At 35.4% G+C, this 27,680-nt stretch overlaps 1 protein-coding gene across 2 annotated transcripts; it reads left to right on the top strand.

Annotated features, from left to right (window-relative positions):
- Window positions 1-2,354: 2,354 nt before the first annotated feature.
- On the top strand, window positions 2,355-26,896 carry LOC132295603 (chloride channel protein CLC-d). 2 transcript variants are annotated; one of them, XM_059793913.1, is made up of 23 exons: window positions 2,355-2,912; window positions 3,025-3,097; window positions 6,929-7,150; window positions 7,254-7,300; window positions 7,385-7,483; window positions 8,170-8,244; window positions 12,447-12,535; window positions 12,844-12,984; window positions 13,067-13,137; window positions 13,265-13,344; window positions 13,464-13,613; window positions 16,606-16,665; window positions 16,767-16,841; window positions 17,784-17,935; window positions 24,249-24,384; window positions 24,456-24,587; window positions 24,910-24,987; window positions 25,073-25,128; window positions 25,266-25,352; window positions 25,433-25,589; window positions 25,717-25,818; window positions 25,899-25,945; window positions 26,572-26,896. In XM_059793913.1, exons 1-23 carry the CDS (start codon window positions 2,736-2,738, stop codon window positions 26,657-26,659), a joined length of 2,394 nt encoding a protein of 797 aa, XP_059649896.1. In that variant the 5' UTR covers window positions 2,355-2,735; the 3' UTR covers window positions 26,660-26,896. The 2 variants fall into 2 exon arrangements, with proteins under 2 accessions (XP_059649896.1, XP_059649903.1); XM_059793920.1 differs by having other exon boundaries at window positions 2,356-2,912; window positions 25,899-25,940.
- Window positions 26,897-27,680: the final 784 nt, after the last annotated feature.

The raw sequence follows: 27,680 nt of genomic DNA, 5'->3' as shown, positions 1-27,680 counted from the left end.
CTAATGGATTTATTTGTGGATGTAATGTGCAACCTAATTAGCGGTGTGGGGTTTAATACCATTTTCAATTGCAAAAATAAATCCATTTTGCAAAGGTACCACTTTTTTCCCATAGGTACCACGTTTTTGAACTGAAGGTACCACTTTTTGGCCTCCAGGTACCATGTTTCGTAAACACTTGCTTAGCTAGCTTGGAGAATATTGTGTTATTTATGGCGCTAATGGAGCTGTTTATGGATCTAATGTGCAACTTAATTAACGGTGTGGGGTTTAATTTCATTTTCAATTGCAAAAATAAGTTCCTTTTACGAAGGTACCATTTTTATTCTAAAGGTATCATGTTTTTGAACTGAAGGTACCACTTTTTGGTCTTCAGGTACCATGTTTTCTAAACACTCGCTTAACTAGCTTAGAGAATATTTTGTGTTATTTATAGCGCTAATGGAGCTGTTTATGGATATAATGTGCAACTTAATTAGTGGTGTGGGGTTTAATGTCATTTTCAATTGCAAAAATAAGTCCATTTTACGAAGATACCACTTTTGTTCTAAAGGTACCACGTTTTTGAACTGAAGATACCACTTTTTGGCCTCTAGGTACCATGTTTTCTAACCAAGGGTGATAAGGTAAATGCATTGGAATAGGGAGAAGGGCATTTTAGGTAACAAATATTTTAAACAGTAAAACTTCATGTGCCATGTCATCATTTAGGTCAAACTCATTTTTGTGAAAATATAAGACTTTGACTCCATCCATGAGTAAATATGGCTCCCTAACTCCATTTATATGTAAAAATCCCTAATTGTAAAGCCAAAATATTCATCATTTCTTCTGCCACCCTAATATTTTGTAAATTTAATATAATAATTGTATTATTTAATTTAAAATTAAATAACAAGATCAAATTTGACATTTCACAATTCATTTAATGGGTCAACTAAGAATTTGAGGGTAACTTGATAAGTTTTGTTAATTCATGAATTTTTTTAATCTTACTGAAGATTTTATGCACGATTTTAAAAATATAGGAAGGTTTTTGTAAATTTAACCCTAAATTATAAAAAACACCCAATCCCTCCACTTATTTAGTTGTCATAAAATATTTAGAAAAAAAATATATTAAAATTTATTAAAAATAACTTATTTATTAATTTTTGACAAATTATTTTATAAGCTCGTTTGATATATTCGACCTAAATTTTTATCAAACGCTAAAAAATAAAAAATAAATTTTTTTTTTATTTTATGAAAATATTTTTTTATTTTTATTTTATTGGTATTTGACAAAAATTTACATTAAGATTGAGGTCGAGTCCATTGGGATGGAGTATGTAAAATAACTTGACAAAAATTAATAAATAAATTATTTTTATTAAATTTTAATATTTTTTTTTTATAAATATTTTACGATAATTAAATATTAAAAAATAAAAAAAAAATCCTGAAAAATATTTGACGTGGAGTAGAATACTTTTGGAGTCTTTGACTATTATTCCGCACGTGGTCTAAAATGGTTGAGCGAAGAGCCACGAAGTCACCATCCTTTGACTGTACTTAGCGCCATGAATGGTAGGCGCACCACACATTCCTTTTTATTCCATACATCATCCTCATATGCATCCCATAACATATTACTGCCAAGTATAACCTTTTCCTATTAATAATCAAATACTATATTATTATGTAGTGAGTCAGAGTGAATATTATATAATATTACTGCAACCAAACCAAGAATATAATAATTTAAATATAATTTTAAATATAAGTGTCTTGTTGGAACGGTGATACTACTGCTACCAATCCAAAAATATAATAATTTAAAAATAACATTAAATATAAGTGTCTTGTTGAAATTGTTGGTTACTCGTGGAGTTTGTTTTGAGTTTTGCATTCTCTGTCTTTGTTAATCAACAGTGGAGTCTTATCAAAAATGATCCAAACAACTCCTAAAATGTCATAATTCAAATTCAGAATGATTAAAAAATGATCAGATTAAAAACCTAAGAATTTTTTAATAAAGAATTATTTTTGATAAACACTCAATGCATGCAGGGCGGAAGTTGTAGGTATTTAATGGCGAATTATGACTTGTAAAATCTGGACACTAAGAAATTATTACATTGAGGCCAATCATCAATTGACATGTAAGTTTAAAAAGTGAAATAAAGTTGACTTAAAATTTACGCCTTTACTTACTTGTCAATGGGTGATTCGTTCAGCACCAATAATCCGAGAACATGTATAACAGAAAAAAACTAAAAGTGAAATTTTTTATGTACAGCCTAGCTGTACCGGATCATAACTCAATCGCAAAATCAATCTCAACCTAATTACAAAGGAAATGGAAATTAGAGTCATTAATCGGAGGAGCTTAGAAACAAATGACGGATGAGAGAGAGAGAGAAATTTCTTCACGAAGCTACGGAATAGTCAGACCCACCTCCCAATTCTCTCACTAAACGTATCTATCTCTCTTCTTCTCAAAGCAAATTAATATTTGTTCTGTGAATTGTTTGAATCTCGTAGGCTGATCTGCAATAGAGCACCAACCGCGAAGCTTCATAAGCTTGCTTGAAATCGTTCACGAGGAGGATTAAAGTTCTGGGTTTTCTTTATAGCAAAATTTAGGGTTTAGGATTGGATTAGAATTTTGAGCTTAAAGGTTACAATTCTTATATACATATATATATATATATATGTATATGTATATGTATATATAGAGAGGATTGAAAATCATGTTATCTAATCATCTTCAGAACGGTATAGAGAGTGCGAAACTGGCCTGGTCTCGGCTGCCGAATTCGGAGGATGGTGCGGCGGATGAGGTCGGCATATCGAAGAAAACTGATGGAAACAGTGTAGAGAGTCTCGACTATGAAGTGATTGAGAATTGGGCGTATAGGGAAGAGCAGGTTGTGTTTCTGAGTTCAGTTTCTGATAATAACTATGTTTTTTTAGTTCGACCTATATGTGCATATATATATATATATATAAACGATTTGATTTGTAATTTGATATCTGCAGGCACAGAGAGGAAAGCTTTACGTTGGATATTATGTGGCAGTGAAATGGTTCTTTGCGCTGCTCATTGGCATTGGTGAGTAGATAGGTTCTGCCCTTGGTTTATGACTATTGGCATGTATTCCTAAACATCAAAATCTCAATCTCTCTTTTCACATGTCACTTAGATTATTTAGTGTTCTTTCGATGATCTTTTTTTTTTTTTTTTTTTCAATATATATATATATATATATATATTGTTAAATGCATTTCTTTCATATGCTTGATTTTATACAGATCTTCGAAAAAATGAAAAAAAAAAAAAAAAAAAGGTTCAAGAAACATGTATCCCAAAATAAATTGGAAAAAAGAAGCTTTTAAACATAAGAACAAAAAAGCAGAAAAATCTACAAACTGGTCCTACTGTCTTATTGCTCCATTCCAAGTTCATTACTTGAATTCCCCTGGTTATAGATAAAACTCTTAATAGTTACAGTAGGTAAAATGGTAATCATTGGCAACAGGCAAAGAAGCTTTATTGTGATATCAAGGTAGTTATCCGTATTGTGATAGCAACGTGATAGAATAAATCATATTGAACGATTTGTATGCTTCTGTGAAGTCGGAGGAGCAACTAACTAATGTATTCCCTAAAGACCACAGTAGCGAGTCTTTTTCTTTTTCATTCCACTTTATGCAAGGTGGAAATGAGGGATATCTGTGCACCAACTTGAGGGGGAGCTTAGAACTTATAATGTTTGGGATATTGCTCGAGCATTTGAGGATATTGTTTGAATAGACAGGATATCTTAAAATATTCTAGATAACATAAGCATGTTTAGATGGAAAAGTGAAAAAGAAGAAAGCATAAAACTACAGGAATTAGGATGGGCAGTTTAGGTTGAAGGCACCAAGTGAAAGGGTAAACTAAGGAGACATAGTAAAATGGAGTTATATATGACTTCCTGGCACATCATTGAAGCAAAAATGACAAATGGATATCATTAGGCACCAAAACAAGAATTCCAAAACCAAACTCATTTGGCTGGAGTAAGCCTAAGGTAAGTCTAAATAACCACATAATGGGGAGAAATAGAGGAAGTGGATACACATACGACCAGAATCACCAGATATGTTTATTAAAAAAATGAAGAAGAATAAGAAGAACAAGAAAAGAAAAGAAAAGGTTACCATACTATGACATTGAGAGGAGATGAGTACAAAACATTTTTCCATAATTATATCTAACGGTATCTTCTTCTTTTTTTTCTTTTTGATAATTAAGCAAATTCAATAAAAAGCGTTCAAAAGAGGAACGCGCCTCATGAGTAACAAAAGGATCCTATGGACCCAAAGAAGAAATAAAATCAATTGTCTCCTCCGGGGAGGAACAATGCCTTCCGGAACCCCAAAAGCATAAAGATGTAATAAAAGTTGACTTGAGAACCACAATCGAGGATTCCTTTCCTTCAAAGAATCTATTATTCCGCTCCCTCCATAGACACCACCATAAGCACAACGGCACCATCCTCCAAAACCCACGAGCATGACCTCCCACAAAGTATCCTCTCCAAGCCTCAATCGGTCCTCTCGTAGATCTAGGCATCACCCACAACACTCCAAACATGCCTAACAACAGACAATAAACAAACAAAAGCCACTGGACAGTGCAAAAGAAGATGATCCACCGATTCTCCATAACATTTGCACATACAACACCAGTTAACTATTATTTTGTCTATGCCTCCTCAAGTTGTCAAGTGTCAAAATCTTGCCCCACACCACTGTCCAGGTAAAGAAGGCCACTTTGAGTGGCATCTTAGATATCTAATGGTTTCACAATCCACATGCAACAATCCATTTCACTCTATGAAATTACCATTGTGCCTATGTAAAGCTTTACATGGATCATGCATTTATTTATTTGGATGTAACTTTAATATACTTAGACTAGGTAATACGGTTTGAATATTATCATTAGAACTAGTTTTTACCACATGCCCAAAGATGGAAGTATTATTTTCCTCAAACATGCCTTTGTTTCTTAATAAGTATGCTTGCCCATATCTTTGAATTCTTCTTACTTGAATTCCCCTGGTTATAGGTAAAACTCTTGCATAAAGTGGGATGAAAAAGAAAAAGACTTGCTAAAGTATGTTTGTTCATATCTTTGAATTCTTCTTATTTGAATTCCCCTGGTATAGGTAAAACTCTTGCATAAAGTGGGATGAAAAAGAAAAAGATTTGATACTAAGGTCTTTAGTGAATACATTAGCTAAGGTCTTTAGTGAATACATTAGCTAGTTGCTCCTCCGACTTCACAGAAGCATACAAATCGTTCAATGTGATTTATTCTATCACGTTGATCTGGGTATGCGCAATACCGATAACTACCTTGCTATCACAATAAAGCTTCTTTGCCTGTTGCCAATGATTCCCACTTCCATCAAAGTTTGGAGGCAGATAAGCTCAGATACTCTTTGCGTTGTATTTAGCTTCCACGTTGGATTTGGTCACAACTGACTTTTTTTTTTCTTCAGCAAGTGACTAAATTTCCTCCTAGGAAGGTGCAATAATCAGAACTAGTTTTTCTTATCAATCGAGCCTGCCGAATCTGCATCAGTGAATGCCTCTAGGTTAATATGATACATTCGCAAAAGAACAATAAAGAACTGAGAAATGAAATGACATAAACTATGAAACAGATAGAAAAATATTGGATTATAAATTGTTTTCTTCTGTGCATTGCTTAAACCTTCTTGGCATGTGCTGCAAGGATGTTGCAGTAACTGACTAGCAACTTCTATTGCATATGCTATGTCTGGATGAGTATGAGATAGAAATATAAGTTTATCCTCCAATCTTTGATTTCTTACCTTATCTATTTGGCTACCCTTACCACTTCTAAGGCACTGATTAGCTTCAATAGGAGAATCTGTTGGTCTACATCCTAGCATACCTGTTTCTTCTATCATATCATGACTTATGTTGAGAAATGAAGAAGCCATTGTCAGATCTAGCAACTTCAATCAAGTAAGTAGCATAAATTTCCCAAGGCCTTAGTTTCAAACTCCTTGAGGGTAATTCACACTTTTTTTTCTTTTAATCGGTGTATATTGGCTGTAATATGCCAGGAAATTGAGTTGATTTCCTAATTAGATTTGAACTCTTTCATAGTAGTGTATGATGTTTCATGGATTTGTATTATTGTTGTGTGAATAGTCTGCCATTTGTTTGGTAGGTTGCTCCTGTAGTATGGGAATTTCGGTATTGTTCAATGCTGTGTTGATATGAAGTTAATTACCATTGTATATCTGTTGCGTACCTGTTATGTATGTGGAATTTTTTTATGATTATCACTATTAAAAACTGTTTGATAGATGACAGATGCAATGACTTTAAGATAGCATAATAATTACACTGGAATTGTTTAAGCAGGTTTCCTAATGGGATTCTTGCTCACTTCCTCCACTATTTCCCTTCAGAGATTCAACCAGGTGGCAGTGAGGGCTCCCAGCAGGGGCAAACTTGGGAGCAGTTCATAGATGGAATGCTTTTGAAAAATTTCTGTATCATTGTATATAGCAGCTTAGGTAGCATCTAGGATGTACCTGGGTTCATGGTATTTGTGTAAATAAATCAATATTCAGGGATGATGTTGTAAACTATTTAAAGAACTCCTGCTTATGATATAGAACTTTTGGATAGCCGGCAAAATGCTGTTTAACATAGAATATATTATGATTATACTTGCTCGGGGGGCATATAGAGATAGCTATTCTTAATAACACTCATAACATCTCGTTCTCCCAAATTTCGATGGGGGACTCGAACTTTTATTTTGACTCTTTAATGTTTGTCTTTTGAATTTGCTATCTAACTACCCTTGCTTGCTCATTTATCTGAGTTCCTTTTGGCTTGCTTGCAGGTACTGGATTAGCTGCTGTTTTCATTAATATTTCGGTTGAGAACTTTGCTGGATGGAAGTTCTCATTGACTTTTTCTATAATACAAAAGTCCTACGTGGCTGGATTTGTAGTATATATATTAATCAACTTGGTTTTAGTCTTCTCTTCTGTATATATTGTCACACAATTCGCACCAGCAGCTGCAGGATCCGGTATTCCTGAAATCAAGGGTTATTTGAATGGTAAGTTGTCTTTGTCAATCAGCCATTTTTATTGAGTAGTCAATTATCCATTCAAAGTTATCACATATTTTGAGAGGGCGTTGATTATCATTCAAATGTCCAGGCGTTGATTCACATGGCATCCTTCTTTTCAGAACTTTGATTGGAAAGGTCTGATGGTATTTCTTGGAATTCTGCTGTATTTACTATGATTTATGATAATTGTTTCATATGTGATATGTTCTCTGTCTAAAGATATTTGGAAGCATTGGTTCTGTGGGAGGTGGTCTGGCCCTTGGCAAAGAGGGTCCTCTTGTTCATACTGGTGCATGCATTGCTTCTTTGTTGGGACAAGTAAGCACACGATGCTTGAATATATATTATATAAAGAAAATAGGCATTTAGTTGATTTTCTTACCATGTTGTGCACTTCAACAATACCAAATTTGGAAATAACTATGCTTGAGGAGGAACTTGTTGGTCTAAGGTTTAGTCAATGATTGTTATGGACTGCAATGCTACAAAAGTTTTAAATTTTTTGTCCATATAAATATTTAACTCAGGCCTTACTATTTTTTTGGGGACATGGTCTTTATGTTGTGGATTGAGGGAGAGCGCACGTGCAGGATTCATTTTGAACTTTTAAAAGGGGAGTGTTAAATATGAACTATTAAATATGTTTTATTCAATTTCAATACATTCTGTAGTACATAATACCAAAAGTTGTATTATAAGAACAATTGAAAATGAAATACGCATTAGATAGGGTTCTTGTTTTCTAGAATGTGTTAGACATGGTTATTGTGTCCTCAGGAAGTGGCATTTTAGTATTTGATTGTGTTGCTTACTTATGGTGCATGTTGGTTTTCCATTTTGTCATTTTCCAATTGAGCTTTTTTACACTTGTCTTTTGCATATTGAACTTTCAAACCATAGTTAACTGTGATCATTATGCTATTAGAACTTCACATTTCATACATTTTTAGTCCGATGTCTGCCTATATACTAATTTTTTTGTCCATTTTATGAATAAAAATCAGGGTGGATCAACAAAATATCATCTAAGTTTGAGGTGGCTACAAGTTTTTAAAAGTGATCGAGATCGCCGTGATCTTGTGAGTGACTTTCTATGAAGCCATGACCTTGAAGCTTTTATTTGTGTAGAATTTTGAAGATTGTCATACTTGGTTTTGTTTGCATGTTATTTGTCTCTTTTAAGTTTTGTTTTTATTGTGTGTGTGTTTTTTTTTTTAGTTCCTGAATATTGTTGGAAGTAATATACGGTGATTTTCTTCAACCCATCTCTTTGTATGAAAGGTGTTATAACGATCATTACTCAGTGTGATCCCCATTAATTTAGGGTGTTGGGAGTGGGAGAGGTAGACTGGATACAGCCCAAACCTTTGATATTAAATGTAGGAGAGGTGTAAACCATGCAATGTGTTCTTAAATTAAGAACCTCTGTGCACTGGTCTGGTCTTTCCATTTATCAATTTTAATGGTAAATTACACTGACCTCTCTCAGGTTTGATCTAATTACAAACGCATGCTAAGAAAGGCTGAAGCTACATTCAGACCCCCTCTCAGAGTTTGTCGTCTAATGGATATGAATGGTTGGTGCAAAATGACTTTGATACCCTTGAGCTTATTAAACACTTATTCCATAAAATAATTAACAAAAATCAGTACAAGTTTAAAGACGATTATGCCCACTTAAAAAAGCTAATGGATTCCTTTTGACTACTTGAGGCAGTTTCTGAATCATTTCACACCTTTAAGCTTAAATTCCAATGTTCAAATCCCTAGCAAGCATATATATGCAAATAACTGGAATTTATGAGATGGAATGATAATGTACACTCAAAATTAAATAGACTGCTAGTAATACACATCATAATATAATTCAAGACATTAGGGCGGTGGGCTTGGTTGGTGGTGTTGGAGTAGTAGTTATGAATGTTTGAGAGGGAGTGGCCTTGGTTGGTGTTGTTGGAGTAGTAGTTATGAATGTTTGAAAGGGAGTGGAAAAGAAAAGAGAGATTGAGAAACGAGAGAATCAGAAATTGTTTTTTTTTGCTTTTTTTTTTTTGGGGGGGGGGGGGGGGGGGGGGGGGGGGGGGGGGGGGGGAGGGGGGAGGGGGTGGGTGGGGCTATGGTTGTGTTGAATGAATGAGATTGGTGGTGGTGGACATACGTGATGGTGCGGAGAAAGTGGGTGGGTGAAGGACGTGATGAGTCCCTGCCTTCAACCCCTACTTATAATATTTTTCAGAATTTCTACCAATTCATTCTCAATCGATACCATTAGTGAGACTTTCATATCAACAATTCTCTATCTCTCTCATCCACAATCCTCTCTCTCTCGATAACCCTAAATGGGAGAAATTTGATACAATATCAACAATGCTTTTATCAAATTGTTTTAGAGCTCTTCCTCCTCTATCTCAAAAATAACTTCTCTTCCCCCCCCCCCCCCCCCCTTCCTTCTTCTCTCATATTCATTTTCTTCATTCTTGTTTAAATCCAACACATAACAAGCAACCTAAAATAAGTAGATGAGGAAGAAGAAGAAAGGAAGGGGGTGAGATCAGAGGTGGGAATGGGAAGAAAATTCATATTAAGTAATAGGATTTAGATGAAATGGGTTACATTCTGGGTAATTCACCAAGGTTATTTTCTTTAACATCCTTGTTAATAACTTGAAATTTCAGAATGAAATCTAGGGTTATTTCTATTTTATGTCCTTTTAATGATCTTAGGGCATATTTGGTATTACAAAATATATAACTTATTATGGGAGGGGGTCACATAGATCCCACTAGGGGTGCACAAGAAACTGTTGGAATTGGCAAACCCGTACGAACCGAACCGAACTGTTGGTTTGGTTAGGTTCTTTTACGGTTCGGTTCTGGTTCCTAAATTAAAGAATCATGAGTTAACTGTTCAGTTCTGGTTCCAGGGCCATTATGACTGAGCCAAACCATAACTAAATACATATGTATATCATAATATTAATAATATAACAGTATAGCTAACAACGCTACAGTCTGTCTTACAAAATACTAAACCATATTACAAGTGCGTGTATATCAGATAGGTCCACATGACACCTCCATTTCTAATGTGTTTCAAAGGCAAAGCTTCAAACACTCATCAATGGCAACCAGACAAGACCCATCCACCAAGACAACACCCAGTAACGCCACCGTCGCTGCCACCATGACAACGCCAATATTCATCGGCACACCCACTCTCCGCTCACTCCATTCCTACAAAACCCTGATCCACCACCTCCAAACCTCTCTCCCCCGAGCCTCATCCACCATCCAATCCCCATTCACTAAACCCACCAAACAACCCTCTATTCCTCTCTCCTCCTCGTGCCCTCTTGGTCACTCTATCCTTCCCTCCCTTCATCGGCATCAAACTCGTCATACACCACCCCCACTCCTCCTCCCTCAACCTCCCCATTGTCATGCAACCTATGTCCTCTTCAACTCACTCACCTGCCAAAATGCAAAGAAGAATCGTGGTTCAGAACCAAACCGGTCTTTCATGGTTCGGTTCGGTTCCATGTCCGAATGGTTCTGGTTCCAATTTTATAAGAATCGTTGGGAATTGTTCGGTTCCGATTTAGTTTGCAACCGTATCGAACTGGACCGTGTACGCCCCTAGATCATGCGCACCAAACCTTAGGGATGGTTTAGTAATTTCAGCCAATTTTGACACGCCAGTGAAATTAGGCCAAACCTAAGGTACCCTTTTTAAAAAAAATAAATAAAAAAATCATTATGGGTTTGCTAAAGCATTTTTTCCTTGATGTGTGAGGAGCCCTATATTGACGGTCCCTCATTTTTGTGTTTATGATCTACCCCCAAGATGATACCTTTGTTTGGTTTTAATCACTTTAATAGCTTAAGATTTAAAGCTTAAATCCCTAAATTTCTCCATTCATTGAGTACGTATAACTATCATGTACAAAGTTTTCCAATGTAGTACAATTGTATTCCCAATATTTTTTTTAGTAATTCTATTATTTGCATCTTCACATCCAGTGCCAAGGGTGCAACTCGAGCAGGTTGGAGGTACAACTCGAGCTCAACCCGACATGTGAATGTTCAACCCTAACTCGACCTTCTACCTGAGTTAACCAATCTGAGTCCAACCCATTCATAAAGTTTTTAGTTCGGGTTGGATACGGGCTTGCAACTCGGGCTGAGATTTCAGGTTACGGGTTACCACACTGACTTTCTCAAAAAATCCTGTACCGCACTTACTTTATGCAACTTGTAGAATACTTTCTCATTCTTTTCTGCACTTGGAATGCACATTATCTACCACTAGGCAGAATAATTCAGAAGAGTAAAAAGATGAACCACTGTAACTTTTTCACAACTGAAGTAATTGAAGTTACATAATAACAAATGGAACACTGACTGAACAACCCGACCTGAATTTTTAAATATATATATATATAAATATAAATATTATATTCAAAATAAAAAATATATTAAAAATAAAATCAAAATTCAGGTTCGGGTTGGGCTTGGGTTGCTCACCTCAACCCAAGCCCAATCCTAATTAAGTTCAGGTTGAGATTTTCCAACACAGGCCCAACCCTAATCCTAATCGTAAAAATTATTGCCCAAGCCCATGGAAAATGGGACTGGGCTCAAGTTGGCCTGCCTAAGTTGCACCCCTACATCCAGCAATAAATTCATTCTTCCAGAATATACATCTATTTTAGTTCAGGACTGAAATATATAGTGTTCAAGTATTAATAGTTTATTTGGCTTCCATTAGCATTTCTCAGGTGCAGGGGTGGAGAAATAAAAATTGGGGGGGGGGGGGGGGGGGGTGTTCGGTGTGGGGGCTGGGGGGTTGGGTGTGGGGGCTGGGGGGAACAGAAAACTAGTGATATAAAATAAAAAAATAAAATAATTGGAACCATTTTTTAAAGAGCACATTTATAAATGATATAAATAGACTTCTAACAAGTTTTAACAATGGTTACAATAGTATTTTTTCTTGGAAAATACTTTCATTAACCATAAATATGTAACCATAATAATATTTTTTTTTTTTTAAGTTTGGGGGGCCAGCTTTAATTTCTCTATGCAAAATTACTATTGCTAACCATAAATACATAGTATAAATGAGGGTTGAGAAAAATTTGGTGGGGCCATGGCCCTCCCTCCGCCCCTGCTTAGGTGGAGTTTCTAAATGTGTCAAAAAGTGATTTCTGCAGTTATTTTTACAAAAGAGGTGACATTGCCTCTGATGTTCTTATTTTTTATTGGTCTAATGTTTTGAAAAGGTAACCTGTGGATGTGCAGCTGGAGTCGCTGCTGCTTTCAGAGCTCCAGTTGGTGGTGTGCTATTTGCATTAGAAGAGGTTACATCTTGGTATTCTTTTTCCTTCTTGATTACATCTGCCTTTTTGCATATCATTTGTAAATGAAAATTTATCTTTTTATGTATGTGCTTTTATATGTATCTTAGTACATACAGACACTCATGTAAGTAACCATTTTAGCATATGCACACAATTGAATGTATGTATATGCAAACATTTTTGCTTATAAATTTAAGTCAGTTCATGGCTCATTTATATGAAAGTATATTTAGATAAATTAGCTGGGCATATTCTTATCTGAATATTCAACTGTTAAATGCTATTTTAATTTATATGGATTCACATTTTGTTGTTGAAGGTGGAGGAGTCAACTTATGTGGCGTGTCTTCTTCACTTCTGCTATTGTGGCTGTTGTGGTCCGTACTGCAATGGGGTGGTGTAAGAGTGGAAAGTGTGGACATTTTGGCTCTGGCGGCTTCATAATATGGGACACCTCTGAGTTAGATCCGAACTTTCTTTTGATCTTCTATAATAATCACCCTATTGAGGATTTATAGCTTGCTAACTTCTTTTCTTTTCAGTGGTCAAGAGGATTACTCATTTGAAGAGTTATTGCCAATGGCAATTATTGGTGTTATAGGAGGTCTTCTCGGTAGGTGGTAGTGCACTGAAATATTCTTAATTTCTTACCCAAAATATAGTAAATATATAGAAAGCTTCGATCATATGTTTTGTATTCAATCTTTTCTTTATTTTATTTATTAATTAATTTTTTGCAGGAGCCTTATTCAATCAGCTTACTCTTTACATAACTCACTGGCGTCGAAATTATCTACATTTGAAAGGAAATCGAGTCAAAGTAAGCTTCCTATTGTAGACTTGGAAACTGCAATTGGCTGTGTTGGCTTATGTTTGTCTTTCCACTGATACGATGTTATTTCTTAAGGCTGACCTTTTTGCTCCTCCTTGATATTACAGATTATTGAAGTGTGTCTTATTTCGGTGATTACTTCAATTATTTCCTTTGGATTGCCACTTTTTAGAAAATGCAGTTCCTGCCCTGAACCAGATCTTAGTTCTGGTATTGAATGCCCTCGCCCGCCGGGAATGTATGGGAATTATGTGGATGTAAGATCTGCTGTTGTTCTTTACTGTTCATTTTGGATTATTCCATGGCTATATTTAGTTTCTATTTCGTTCTTACTTTTTATTTAGCTTATACTGTAATGTACTCTGAGCGTAAACTGATAATGCTGCAATTAGTGCGATTTGTGGAAATGCTTATTGGGTGGGGGAGAGATGGTATCCTTTTGGAAGTTTCAATCTTTAGACTGGTTGCATAAACTCTTTGATCTAGCTTGATTGGATGATAATGATTTTGAAACTCCATTTGGGATTGATGTTTTATTTTGCTCAGGGTTTTTTTGCTTTTAAATTGCGTAACTTTCTTCACATCTGTATGTGAGTAATGAGTGTTAGATAGTTATATTTATTGTTAGGTGCATGAAAGAAAGAGTTACCATAAGCAACTTAGATCAACTGGCCTAATGGTACTGTTAAAGGGAGAATTGGAGTACAACTTTAATCTTTAACCAAATGCTATATCCAATGCTTTTAATCATGGATGCTGCCTCAGATGTGTAACAGTCCTGGAGTATATCCGATGTTCTGTAACAGTAGCAGTAACTGTGGTCCTGAAGTTTTCAACCCTCACAAAGTGGGGGCCCAAGTCCGTGATTTTTGGATGCGTTCCCCTTTTGAACGCTTCTTTATACAATCTTTACTTATAAAAAAAAAATGACCTAAACAAGCTGATATAATAATTTTTTTATTTTATTTTTTGGGAAAGCTAATGTAAAGTTTACTCTGGAATAAATATGTGTTTGTCATGATGTTTAGTGGATTAGGATGAATATTTAGGAGTTGATTTGATATGAGATTTGACTTTACATTGTTTTATAATTTTCCAATTTTTTTCTATTAATTTTTATAATTTTCTTATTTTTTCCAAAATATTTAACAAAATTAAAATTGTGTAAAATATATATATATATATTTTTTATTTTTATTTTTATTTATTTTTTATTATTATTTTTTTTCCCTCCTGAATAGGGGGATTTTATAAATAAGAATATACATTAAATTGTGTAAAAATAATTTATATGAAGTATTATGTAGAAAGTATAAGTTAGAACACATACTTTATATAGTGTATAATAATGCATGCATACAAATTTTTATTTTTTTTCGAAATAACTAAATATAAAATTCAAACTATTAATTTATAGAAGTAGCAAACAAAATATACAGAAAGTAATATAAACCACCTAAAAAATTGAAAACTAAAATCTACAACTTTTGTATGATCTATAATATGATGAAGTTAAAGGGTCAAGTGTTTAACACTCATATTTTCATATGGTCATTGTGTTATAGATCACGTACATACTAACTTCATCGTATAATGTATGTACGTGATCTGTAACACAATGACTATATGAAAATATGAGACTTAAACACTTGACCCTTTAAGGAAATTTGACAATAATTGAAAAATTGGTAGATCCGGATATTCTATGCAATATCCAAAAATTAGAGTCTATAGATCTAGAATCAAACAATTTTTTCATGTTAGATCTAAGTGAAAAAATAAAAAATAAAAAATATAGATGTTCGAAAAGATACCAATTGGTTGAAAGGTTGGAGTTCTATGATCCAAATCCTGTACTTTTGGGGGTTTGATTCACAGATATAAGTTTTTGATTGAGTTTATAATTGATAGAGGGCCGTTTTTACCTGTAGGTAACTGATAGAGGGCTGTTACTGAGAAAATTTTGAAGGATGCTACTGTAGCAACTGGGCTGAGTCAGCCCGAGGCACTACCAAGTCAGCAGTGTAATGGGCTCAAGAAGCCAAGTCTGTTACAGCTCGACCGAGTTGCTTTGCGTTGGTTGATTTTTAGAACCTGGGTTATACCTACCTGTTTCCGGGGAATTGAAAACATTTCCTCCATATTCTGCAATTTAAGCACCCTTAAAAATACAGGATTGATTTTGTCAAAAAATATATAATAATAATAATTATAATAATAATACAGGATTGAGTTGAAAGCGATGTTGCACGTGCCTACTCCTTTGACCTTGGTAAATAATGGTTTACTTTTAATTCTATATATATGTATATATATACCACAGCCAAAGTAATGATTTGGTCTACGTTTGATAAGCTACTCTTAGATGAAAAGTTATGGGCCTCAGGTCATATACTTATATTTGGGGGTTCTATGGTTCTCCTTTCCTAGTGGTGAGGATTTTTTTTCCCTCAACTAGATAAGATTTTCTCGAGTTAGCATTTTGTTCCTCAACTGGATCAGATATTCTCTTGAAGTAGTTGTGGGATACGAATAGCAGAAGTGACCTTTCCTGTCCACTCACGAGGTGAGGCTACGCATCGAGGTCTAAGGATTTCTTACATAATGTACTCCATTAATTAAAACTAAAATAATGTAGGATAAAATTAGAGGAAACTAGTAGAATGAGAAAATGAAGTAGCAAAAGATGCATTAGAACTCTTACTGTTGTTGCAGTTTGTTTTCTGAGCTGAAGGATTGAGGTTAGGAAAAGAAAATTATTCAACCATCACTTTTCATAGCTTGTTTATAGTTTGGCAAATGAGACTTCTATTTCATACTTAAGAAGAGCCTAGCATTGAGGTAGAAGGCTGGTGCGTGGTCCAGGTTACTCAATTTTTTAGGTTTTTCATTTTCCCTAAACCTTGACTCAAGGTGTAACCTCATAATAATCCATTTAAAATCTTCCTTCATTTATAATATCTTAAAGTCGTTATCGGTTCTCATATTGTAGCAGAGGTGTCTACTTATGCTTTGGTCATTTATGTTATCGGCTGTTTATTTCATTTCTTTAAAACCTTCAAAGCTACAAATATACTTATGAATCATATGAATTTTTTTATTTTTATTTTTATTTTTATTTTTTCTTATAAGTTTTGAATCCTTTACCCCTTCCCTTATTCTCGAAATTACATTTGATAGATATGTCACTCAAATTTCCATCTGCATCAGCTTTTGGTTATTCTTATTTAAATTCTATGTTATCTGCAGTTTTTTTGTGGCAAGGACAAGGAATATAACGACCTTGCAACTATTTTCTTCAATACTCAGGTTTAGTGAATTTCACTTAGCATCTGTTGTCTCGTGTTTATGTATATAAACATGTCTTTATTATTTCCATCTTCTAATAGATTATGTAATTTTTGTTGCAGGATGATGCCATACGTAATTTGTTTAGTGCAAAAACCATTCATGAGTACAGTGCCCAAACCCTGCTGATTTTTTTGGTAAACACCTATTGAACTGCTTTTCTCTTGTTCAACACCTATTGAACTTCTTTTCTCCTGTTCAAATGCAGAATGATTTTATCTGAAAAAATTCTCAATCAACTAATGACATCTAGTATCATAACTGATATTTTTTCCCCAAGAACGAACATGGTTACTACAGTTAATGATTGATTTTTTAAAAATATTTAAAATTGATATTATTTGTGTAGTGGTTAATAGTTGATATTCTTAAAATTAAAATTGATAATATCCGAAGCGGACAAAATTTATATATATTCTTCTATAGAAGATATGTTATTGTATGGATAATATGTTACATATATTAGAAATGTTTGGCGTAGTCCTTTGAAAAATTAAATGTCACAAAATGTTTGTTTCAGGGAATTGAGCTTGCTGGTTTGTTGCATACATTAAAAGGAAATGTTGTCTTCTTAGATTTCTTGTTAATATGACTACATAGTGTGGGTCGGGGGCTATTTTGGGTTTCATCTCTCTCTCTATGGGTGGGTGGGTGGTTTTTTTTTTTTTTTTTTTTTTGGGGGGGGGGGGGGGGGGGGGGGGAGGGCTGTTAATGGTTTGCTGATGCATTTGTGCGCAAAAGTGATATTATTTGTGAAAAACATGTTAGTAATCTACAAGATCAATGTAATATAGTTACGATCCTGTAGTTTTTATTGTTTGTGAACTTTTTAAAAATCCATTTTTATCCCTCTGGAGTGCTACTATATTACACAAAGACTTAAAGATTGTGTTTTGATGTTTTTATCATGCATTTTTGACAAAGATTCCTAAAAGTTGATGTTTTATCACGCACTTATGACAAAGATTTCTAAAAGTAACTGGTAAAACTAGCTTTTCTTTCCTTCGTTTGGTATAGTACAATTGCATTGCATTTTTGTGCTACAGTTTAGTTGAGTGTTTTTGTTGTGTGTTTCTCAGGTTATGTTTTATTCCTTAGCAGTGGTGACTTTTGGTACCGCCGTTCCAGCTGGTCAATTTGTCCCTGGAATAATGATTGGATCAACATATGGGCGACTTGTTGGCATGTTTGTCGTTAGCTTTTACAAGAAGCTTAACATTGAAGAGGGAACGTGAGCTCCTTACCTCCTTTCTATTTTATTCATTTTATTATTGTTTATTATTATTTTTATGGGTAATGAAGTTTTTTTATTTATTTTATTAGTTTCATGATATTTTCTAAAAATTGTTGAATATTATTTTTGATAAGGAAGATACTAAGAATATAATATTTGGTGAGCATGGAAATGTTGATTTTCAGTTTTACAATGTTTATATATCGGGTCAAAACCCTTGTCGTACAATGGTGAAATTGCCCTCATGGGATCTAATACATCAGCAGAAATGTGAAAATATTTTTGGCATAGTGCAAGAAACTATCAATTTTTGGTAACTAACCCCCTGTATTTCTAGTTTGGAAACAAAGCCCCCTGGACTTACCAAAAATTTTGCAATCCCTCCCCCCTTCCGCAACGGATGATTGTATCGTGGGCATGACTCTTTAGAGGATGAGATTTAAACTTCAAAATGTATAAATTGAAGCAATGGCATTTGTGATTTTTACTTTAAATGGAGCAACAACCCAGTTTTATATGGATCATAAATCGATCCAAGGACATTTTAGTCAATAGAAAGGGTAAAGTAGGAATTTCAAACTGATGTGTCACATGAAATACACGTGATGTCACTTTTGTAACCTTTAGCAAACTGCAGGAGGAATTGCAAATCTTTGGATAAATTTAGGGGAGTTTGTTACTAAATTAGAAGTACAGTGGGGTAAAATGCCAAAAAATGAAATTCGGGTCTTTTTTTGTTTTTTGTGGGCATTTTACCTATATATATATATATATATTATTGAAAGAATGAAAATTTGATAAGACGAGGGTGAGCCTTGGAGCAATGGTTGGGTTGCTTTATTGTGACTTGGAGGTCATGGTTTCAAAATAAGGAATCAGCCTCTCCGTATGTGGAGGTGAGGTTGCGTACATCTAACCCTTTTGTTTTAAAATTTTGATAACATGTACATTTTTTTTTTTTAAATTTTTTTATATAGAAGAGATTATGACGAACAATCAAAATATTATAAAAGGAATGTGTATGTTAATATGATGTATAGGGGTGAATGTTTGCACCGTGAACATTAGAGATTATTACTAAGTCATTTATGTATTAATGTTAGTATCCAAATATTCTATTTAATTTTGTCAAAAACACTTGGTAATATGATGCCCAAGGTTAGGTCTGCTTGGTTTCTGCCCCTCCCAGTACCCTTGATTAACGGGGACCAAACTGGGTAATTTTACTTGGCAATATAACATTTTAAAAAATGTGATGAACTAAGGTTAACGGAACCACACTGGGTACTTTTACTTGGTAATATAAGATCTTTAAGAGAGTAAGGGGTTAAGAGTCAGATTCTTATTGCTTATCAATAAAAGAAAATGTTGATGTATCGGTAATGACGTGATTTTTTTATTTTTTTAAAGAGTGAATATTTAATGAAATGCAGATACATCTCTTGAAACTTTAGGAAATTATAGAAGAGATTATAATGAACAATTTAGAATCAGAATGTTGTAAATGGAACGCTTTTGAAACAATCATGTGATGTATAGGGGTGAAAAGTTTGCATAGCAAGTATTTAGAGAACCTCCCAAAGGAGTCTACATATTAATACTAATATCAAAATACTTCATTTACTTTTCAAATATATAAGAAATACTCAGTAATATAATATAGTTTTTTCCAAAACTTTTGTGTTGAATTTTCCTAAATGATGATTTTTGTGTTGAATTGATTGAACATGAGAGTGAACAGTAATGCATGAGTATTTCTTGATATTCTTTACCTAATGATTCACAGTCACTTCACATTTGTTAGTATTAGATTATATTTTATTTTTATGCATGCTTCTGCTATAGACAGTGGCTATACTGATACTTTCTTCTCATAATACTCCATATGATATAAAAAACCATCTCCCACTGTGAATTGCATCATTTCAACTATGTACCATGCACAATCCTCAATACATAAATCATAATTAAAGTTGTAGTATAGTGGTAGTGAATATGGTAATGCTGAAGTCTTGCTGCACGAACAGAAATGGATGAATGCTACAGAAACATGGTTGAACAAATTAGTTGGATTTTAGATTGTGATTTTGAAGAATATGGTTGGGGCAAAATAAAGATTTTAAAGACAGCTGAGGAGGAGAGAGAGGGATTGTTCTGTTCTGGCTTTAAAGATATAACTTTGAAGCAGAATTTACACAAATATGTGTGTATGTGTGTGTAGAGAGATTGATCTAGTCTAAATGATCTTGTAACTCTTTAAAACTATCTTCACCTTAGAAATGTCAACATGCTTTTGGTGTTTGCGACACTAATTTATAACTGCCACTATGTTAACTCAATTTTCATGAACAAATAAGTTAACTGGTGAATGATTTGATCATGCTTCATAATGAAGATTTTTTTCCCCCTTTATTTCATGTTGATGAAAGGAAAGTGTCCTAGATAATGATTGTGGATCAAGAAACGACCTAGAGGGGTGGATTGGTCCATTCAGCCGTTGATCAATTATCATCTAGTTATTTGATTATTTCCATATTTTTGTCTTAATTGATTTCAATAGTTCAGACCAGGATAGGTCTTGTGTTCAAACGACCTAGAGGGGTGGAATAGGTCCATTCAATATTTTTGTCTTATTTAGAGTAGATGGGTAGTTAACATGGTATCGGACCAGGGTAGTTAACATGGTATCGGACCAGGGTAGGTCCTGTGTTCAAACCTCACTATCGCCCTGATAATTAAAAATTTTAAATACTTGTTGGACCAAAAGGCGGCCATACGTGAGGGGTGTGTTGAAGGATTTATATATTAAAGTTATGCCCTTTCTAACAACTTAAGCTTTTAGAGTAGACTTGCCAATGCTCACAGAAGGGTCAAATCACATTAGGAGAATCCGAGTGGATAGGGAGGTGTTTTGTAAGGAGGAGGAGATATGCAAGGGTATTGCAGATTACTACTCGATGTTGTTCACATAAACTGCTGGTTGGAGACCTTTGCTTGCAGGGCTTCAGTTTGATTCTTTATCAGGTTAGGAGAGCTCTGTTCTGGAGGAGCCGTTTTCTGAAGAAGAAGTTTTTTCTGTGCTGAAGAGCTATAACGGGGATAAATCCCCAGGTCCAGATGGTTTTTCCATGAGATTTCTTTTGGAGTGCTGGGAGGTGGTTCGTGAGGAGGTGATGTGCACTTTTCATGCTTTCCATGCTCAGGGCTCTTTCGAGCTTGAACGCCACGTTTATTGCTCTCATTCCGAAAAAGGGAGGGGCTTTGGATGTTAGGAATTTTCGCCCTATTAGCTTGGTGGGGTGTTTTTACAAGTTGATTGCTAAAGTCCTGGCCTCTAAGTTGAGGAAGGTCTTAGATGGTGTCATCTCTGATTCTCAGAATGCTTTTGTAGCAGGTCGACAAATTTGGATTCAGTTCTTATTGCTAGTGCATGTGTGGATTCCAGATTTAGTAGTGGGAGTCCGGGTGTTTTGTGCAAATTGGACATCGAGAAGGCGTACGATCATGTGAGTTGGAGTTTTCTCCTCTACTTGATGGAGAGGATGGGTTTTGGGGAGCGTTGGAGGAGATAGATCCTGTTTTATATTTCCTGTGCTCGTTTTTCAGTTCTTGTGAATGGAGCTCTGACCGGTTTTTTCTCTAGTTTAAGGGGATCCTATTTCTCCATTCTTGTTCCTCTTTGTGATGGAGGCCCTTAGTAGATTGATTAAGAGGGCTGTTGATTTGGATTTTTTGAGAGGCTTTAGGGTGGGCAGGGGATGCTGCCAGCCAGTTAGAGATTTCCTACTTGATGTTTGCTGATGACAATTTAGTGCTCTGTGATGCTGATGCGGCTCAGTTGAGATATCTGAGATGTGTTTTGGTTTGGTTCCAAGTTGTCTCTCGATTAAAGGTGAATGTTGGTAAGAGTATTCTTGTGCCGGTTGGGGATGTCCCTGAGATTGAGAGGTTTGTCCAGATTCTTGGTTGTCGCACTAGTTCCTTTCCTATTTCTTACTTAGGGTTGCCCCTGGGTGTTGCTTCGAGATGTGTGGGGAGTTGGGGCCGGTCGTGGATAGATTTGAACGAAGGCTGGCGGGTTGGAAGAAGCAGTATCTCTCTAAGGGGGGTCGGATCACTCTGATTAAGAGTACCCTTTCTTGCTTCCCCACTTATTTCATCTCTCTCTTTCACATTCCTTCCTCTGTGGCGGAGAGGATTGAGAGGTTGCAGCACCCGCCGGGGGGGGGGGGGGGGGGGGGTTCGTTGGGAAATGCCTGTAGAGGTTTGGGATGGAGAGGTGGTGGCTCTGGAGGAGGGTTATTACGCATAAATTTGGGGAGAGCAATGGAGGGTGGAGTTCTCTTGTGGTGCGTGGTCCTAGGGGTGTGGGGGTTTGGACTGCCATTCGGAAGGGGTGGGATGATTTCTGCAAGCATGTTCGTTTTCGAATCAAGGATGGTAGGAGGATTATATTGTAGGAGGATCTTTGGTGTGGGGAGCTTCCTCTTGCGCTCGCTTTCCTTCGGCTCTTCAGGATTGCCTCTCATAGGCAGGCTATGGTGATTGACTGTTATCATCCTGATAACGAGAGATTGACTTGGGATGTTCAGTTTAGGAGGCACTTCCAGGATTGGGAGATTGAGGAGGTCACCCGGTTTTGGGAGTTGTTGTACCGTCAGACGATTACAGTTGGAGATCCTGATTGTTGGCTTTGGATTCCTAACCCTCAGAGTCGTTTTGAGGTGAGGTCCTTCTTCAGGTGTCTTACGGTTGGTGCTGGAGGTTTTTTTCCCTTGGAAGTCTATTTGGCGATCCAAGGCTCCTCTTAAGGTGGCTTTCTTTGCTTGGACTTCTGTCTTGGGTAGGATTTTGACTCAGGATAATCTGAGGAGGAGGAATCAGGTGGTGATTAATAGATGTTATTTGTGCTTGCGAGATGAGGAGACTGTTGATCACCTTCTTCTTCATTGCAGCATGGCTAGGGACTGTTGGGATTTGATGATTGGGCTGTTTGGGATCCCTTGGGTTATGCCTGGATCCTCTAGAGGGTTGATTGAGGCTTGGAGAGGATTTTCAATTGGGGCTCTCATCGACGCCTCTGTGCATTTGGTGGTGCATTTGGCTTGAGAGAAATCGGAGATATTTCGATGGAAAGGAAAAGCCTATCTCTATGCTTAAGTTGTTTATTATTTCTACTCTTTTTTGTTGGGTTTAAGGGAGAGATTTTTGATCTGTAGAGAGTTGGTTGTTTTTCTGGCCTCTTTGAAGGCTTGAGGCGCTTTTGGCCTTGTTTTGTCCTTGGGTTTCACTCCCCCTTTGAGTGGTTTCTTTAATAAAAAAGAGTAGATGGTAGTTAACATAGTATCAGAGCCAAAGGTCTTGAGTTCTAACCTCACTGTCACCCTGATAAAAAATTGAAACACGTGTTGAACCAAAAGAAGGCCACATGTGAGGGAGCGTGTTGAAAGATTTAAATATTAAAGTTAGATCCTCTCTAACAGCTTAAGCTTTTAGATTACATGTTAGTTAACATCCATAAATCAATATTCCGTCATGCAAAGAAGTAAATCATTACTACCACTTGAAAATATGATGTTTCTTGACACTCTTCTAAACCTATGTTGTTGACGTTGGTGTTTATCTTCGTTCTTTTTTAGTTTGAAAATTACTTAGACATTTAGTTAAGTTATTTTTTCTACAGTTTTATAGAAACTTACTATCTTTGATCCAAATCCTACGATCCCAATTCTATGGATCCAACATAGAATCCCAATTTTGACAACCTTGATCCTTTGTGACAAACGAATATATAATAGTTTTAAAGAAAAATTCTAAATTTCTAATTGGATGATTATTACGCCAGCTATATTGGATGTAGAAGAGTGTTGGGCATTGAAAAAGAAGCCAGATGTAGCAGAAATGAGGATGCTACGATGTGGTCATGTATAACACAGACCTGAAAAGCAAAGAAAGCCCAGTATATTCCTTAATCAAAATGGGATTGGATAAACTTTTTTTTTTTTTTTGGTATTTTGGAACTCTGTATATATAGGGACCTATTTCTTTAGGATTTTTACAAAAATTGGGCTGCCATGGTCTCCACATGGTTTTTCCCCTGGCTCATATTGTGGGAAATTTTTAAGCATTCGGTTTATTTTCCTAGTTTTGCTAAAATTTATACACATTTAGTGATGCAGAATATACATTGCACTTTTTTAAAAAAAAATAATAAATCCTGATATAAAATTTTCATAGTGCACTATATTTTCTTCATTTTTTCTTTCCTGATTTGTTTTATTCTTTTTATGCATCTTGGTGGAAATTTCAGGTATGCTTTATTGGGAGCTGCTTCTTTTCTTGGAGGTTCCATGCGGATGACTGTTTCACTTTGTGTCATTATGGTTGAAATTACCAATAACTTGAAGCTCTTACCTCTTATCATGCTTGTTCTTCTTATATCAAAGGTTTGTTCTGAAAGTTTTGCACGGTGCACCTAGTTACACAGTGAATGGTGCTAAATTTTTACCCACTTCAGGCTGTTGGTGATGCATTCAATGAAGGCTTGTATGAAGAACAGGCTCGCTTGAGGGGCATTCCGTTACTTGAGTCGAGGCCTAAATACCAAATGCGGAATATGAAGGCAAAGGAGGCCTGTGGTAATCAAAAGGTCAATATCATTCCTTTTTTTTATAATGTGTGAACACCCACTGAAGATGTCTGATCTGAGAACTCTCTCAAAATTACGAGCTTAAAAACCTTAATAAAAATTAAGGTGTCATCTTCTGGGGTTGTGTATTTTCTGCGGCCTTTTTTTATTATTTAAAAAAAATTGGTATCTGTAAGAGTGAAGTTGACTATAACTTTGAAGAAACATGTCAAATTGTGGGTTCTTTGTTGTGTGTGGTTGTTTCCTACATGTTATAGCTTTCTTGTTATCTTCTCTAGCATCCCGATATTTGGCTCAAAGTTTGTCAACTTCCTTATGATAGGTTGTCTACTTCCCTCGCGTTGTTAAGGTTATGGATGTTGTTTCTATGTTGAGAAGCAACAATCACAATGGCTTCCCTGTAAGTTAAGCTTTTCCCTTGCTCTGGTTTTAGTTTAGTGCTCATCTGATCTCTAAGTAATCCTTCATTCTTTTTCCCTGTCCAGGTTATAGATCACTCGAGGAGTGGAGAAACCATAGTCATTGGACTCATGCTTCGCAGGTTGACATAACAATTCCTTTATTTTTATGTAAATGTCATTGTATTCCTAAAGAGTATAATGTTGTATTTTTTCCAATGAAATCTTCAGCGAAATTATTTGAAAATTTTGTCACTCGAGTTTTTGATATATTATGCAGTCATCTGTTGGTACTTCTGCAGTCTAAGGTAGACTTCCAGCATAATCCTTTGCCCTGTGATCCAAGAGGTGGTACATTGCCAATCAGGTATGTAAAGACTTGGTAGTAGTTTTATCATTGCCTATTCATTGATGTCCTGAAAATCCAATGGATCTTTTGAATTCCAGGCACAACTTCAGCGAATTTGTGAAACCTGTTTCCAGTAAAGGAATATGCATTGATGATATTCATTTAAGTCCAGATGACCTGGAAATGTACATAGATCTTGCCCCATTTGTGAACCCCTCCCCATATATAGTCTCTGAAGACATGTCTTTAACAAAGGTGACAATTTCAGATGTATTATTCTATAGCTGTCATTTTGCTTATGATCATCTTACTTGCATGTAAGGTAAGCTGTATGTCTTTCAACTATTATCTGATGGAATGTTGCATTTTGCTGATGGAACAGGTGTATAATCTTTTCCGCCAATTAGGATTGAGGCATATATTTGTTGTTCCTCGTGCTTCTCGTGTTCTTGGCATGCTTACCAGAAAAGATTTGTTAATTGAGGTATTTCAGTTGCACTAGCTCTCAATTTAACCAGACATCCCTGGACTCTGTAATGATAGAAGTTGATATCTGTATTGTAGGATAATGAGGATTCGACTGCTGTAGAACTTCAATCGACCAGTGTAAGGTCTCTATGCTGCTTTATTCATATATTTCTGTGAACTCTCTTACTTGTCCATGGAAATTATGAATTTGATTTATTGCGAGCTAATTGTTGCTTACATTGATAAATTCTTTACATTAACTCTCTCTCTCTCTTCTATAAGTTACTTCATCAAATTTATTTATTTATTTTTATTAAGATTGGGTTTTGGCTGAAGGGCACAAAACCCATTCCAATAATTTATTTATTTTATCCCAATGAACACGGATAATTGTATAATGGAATATGAGGATGCAGTAAGGCTGCTTGTAAGTCTTAGTTTAGTTTAGTTTTATTATTATTTTTTTATATGGTTATTGAAAATACTCAATTGATTAAATGTTGAACACCTGATTATTTAGTATAATAGTATTATACGTCGAGTTCCACTGTGACTTCTGTGCAGTTTCTTTTCTCGTCAAAGAGTCATTCCTCCCTCACTGAAGCACTTGTAGCTTTAGCTCCTCAAATTGTCAAAACTGTAGCAATGCTACGCTTCTTCCCATCAAATAGGAAAAGATAATAATGTAGCAATGCTCAATACTGTGGACCTTGAACCATTAAAATTTATTCAGTTCCTAGGCCCTCATCCAAAATATTTTTGTTGACAGATCTCGGCGGACTGACAAAAGAGTGATTTCGAGGAATGCAGATGCAGAGCTCCCACTCCTTGGTCTTCTGGGTCAAGACTCCAGCTGACCTTGCTGTCCGGTCGACTGACTAATTCTTTATTCTGGTTCCTCCAATCTTTTTTGGTTCCCCTTCTTTTTTTCTTTTTTTTCTTTTTATTTTTTTTGTTTAAGTTGAAATCTATTTTCTTTTCATACATATCAGGGGGTTATGAACCGAGAGAACCTTGATTCTTGTATTTTATATGGTCATACAAGGAAAAGATATAAAGCATAGTGGAATGGTGGAGAAAATTGTTGCCTGACACGATATATGGTATTTGCTTATTTATTTATTTTTTTTTTCGGTCGAGTTAAAATAGGAAAGAGAAGGCAAAGAAATGGTCAAATGTCTGCTGAGTCGGGAATTTTGACTAACCTCCAATGTTCGATCATTTGTTAAAGAAACTAAAACTCACAAAACATTAGGTTTGTGCTCTTAGTGAAGTTCAGTGTAAAGAATGACTTATTTTAGGAGGATTGGAATTCCTTTTACACCATATGAAGGGAGTCTAGGCGGCGTTAGCAATGGTTTTCAAAAGTAGCACTGTTCTAAAGTAAAAAGCTAAATAAGTCTCGATCGATTCCTTAGTAATCTATTATAATCTAAGTATACGGCTAATTGAATCAAACTCTAACAGAGACCATTTGTTATTAATACTGACTTCTAAAAAGTAGAAGTGTTTCTTAATGGGATGATAATCAGAAATAAAATCTATTTTATGATTTTAGATGTAGGTGACAAGATGGAAATAACGGAACAAATACAAATTTTTTTTTTTTTTTTTTCAAGTGATAAAGCTTCACTATGCCAAGTCATTTAACCGTTCAAACACATCAGAGACGATAACAAATTGATTATTATGATTTGACGGGGGTTGCACGGAAAATTTGGCCATGGTAGCATCTTTAGCCAGCCCTTACATAACTTCCTCCCCAACTCGTTCATTCAAAGGACCGCAAGGGAGCTAATTGTCAAACCATAAAGATGTGCCGCTTCAACTCATACATAACTCTTGGGGATAATTGCGCTGACACCCTTCGTTTCAAAT

Source organism: Cornus florida, unplaced genomic scaffold (genome assembly GCF_030987335.1).
Source record: "Cornus florida cultivar Cherokee Brave unplaced genomic scaffold, ASM3098733v1 CherokeeBrave_3.0.0_Hap2_Chr01, whole genome shotgun sequence".
NCBI lineage: Eukaryota > Viridiplantae > Streptophyta > Magnoliopsida > Cornales > Cornaceae > Cornus > Cornus florida.
The sequence above is the reverse complement of the archived record's forward strand: the minus strand, read 5'-3'. Positions and strand labels throughout refer to the sequence as shown.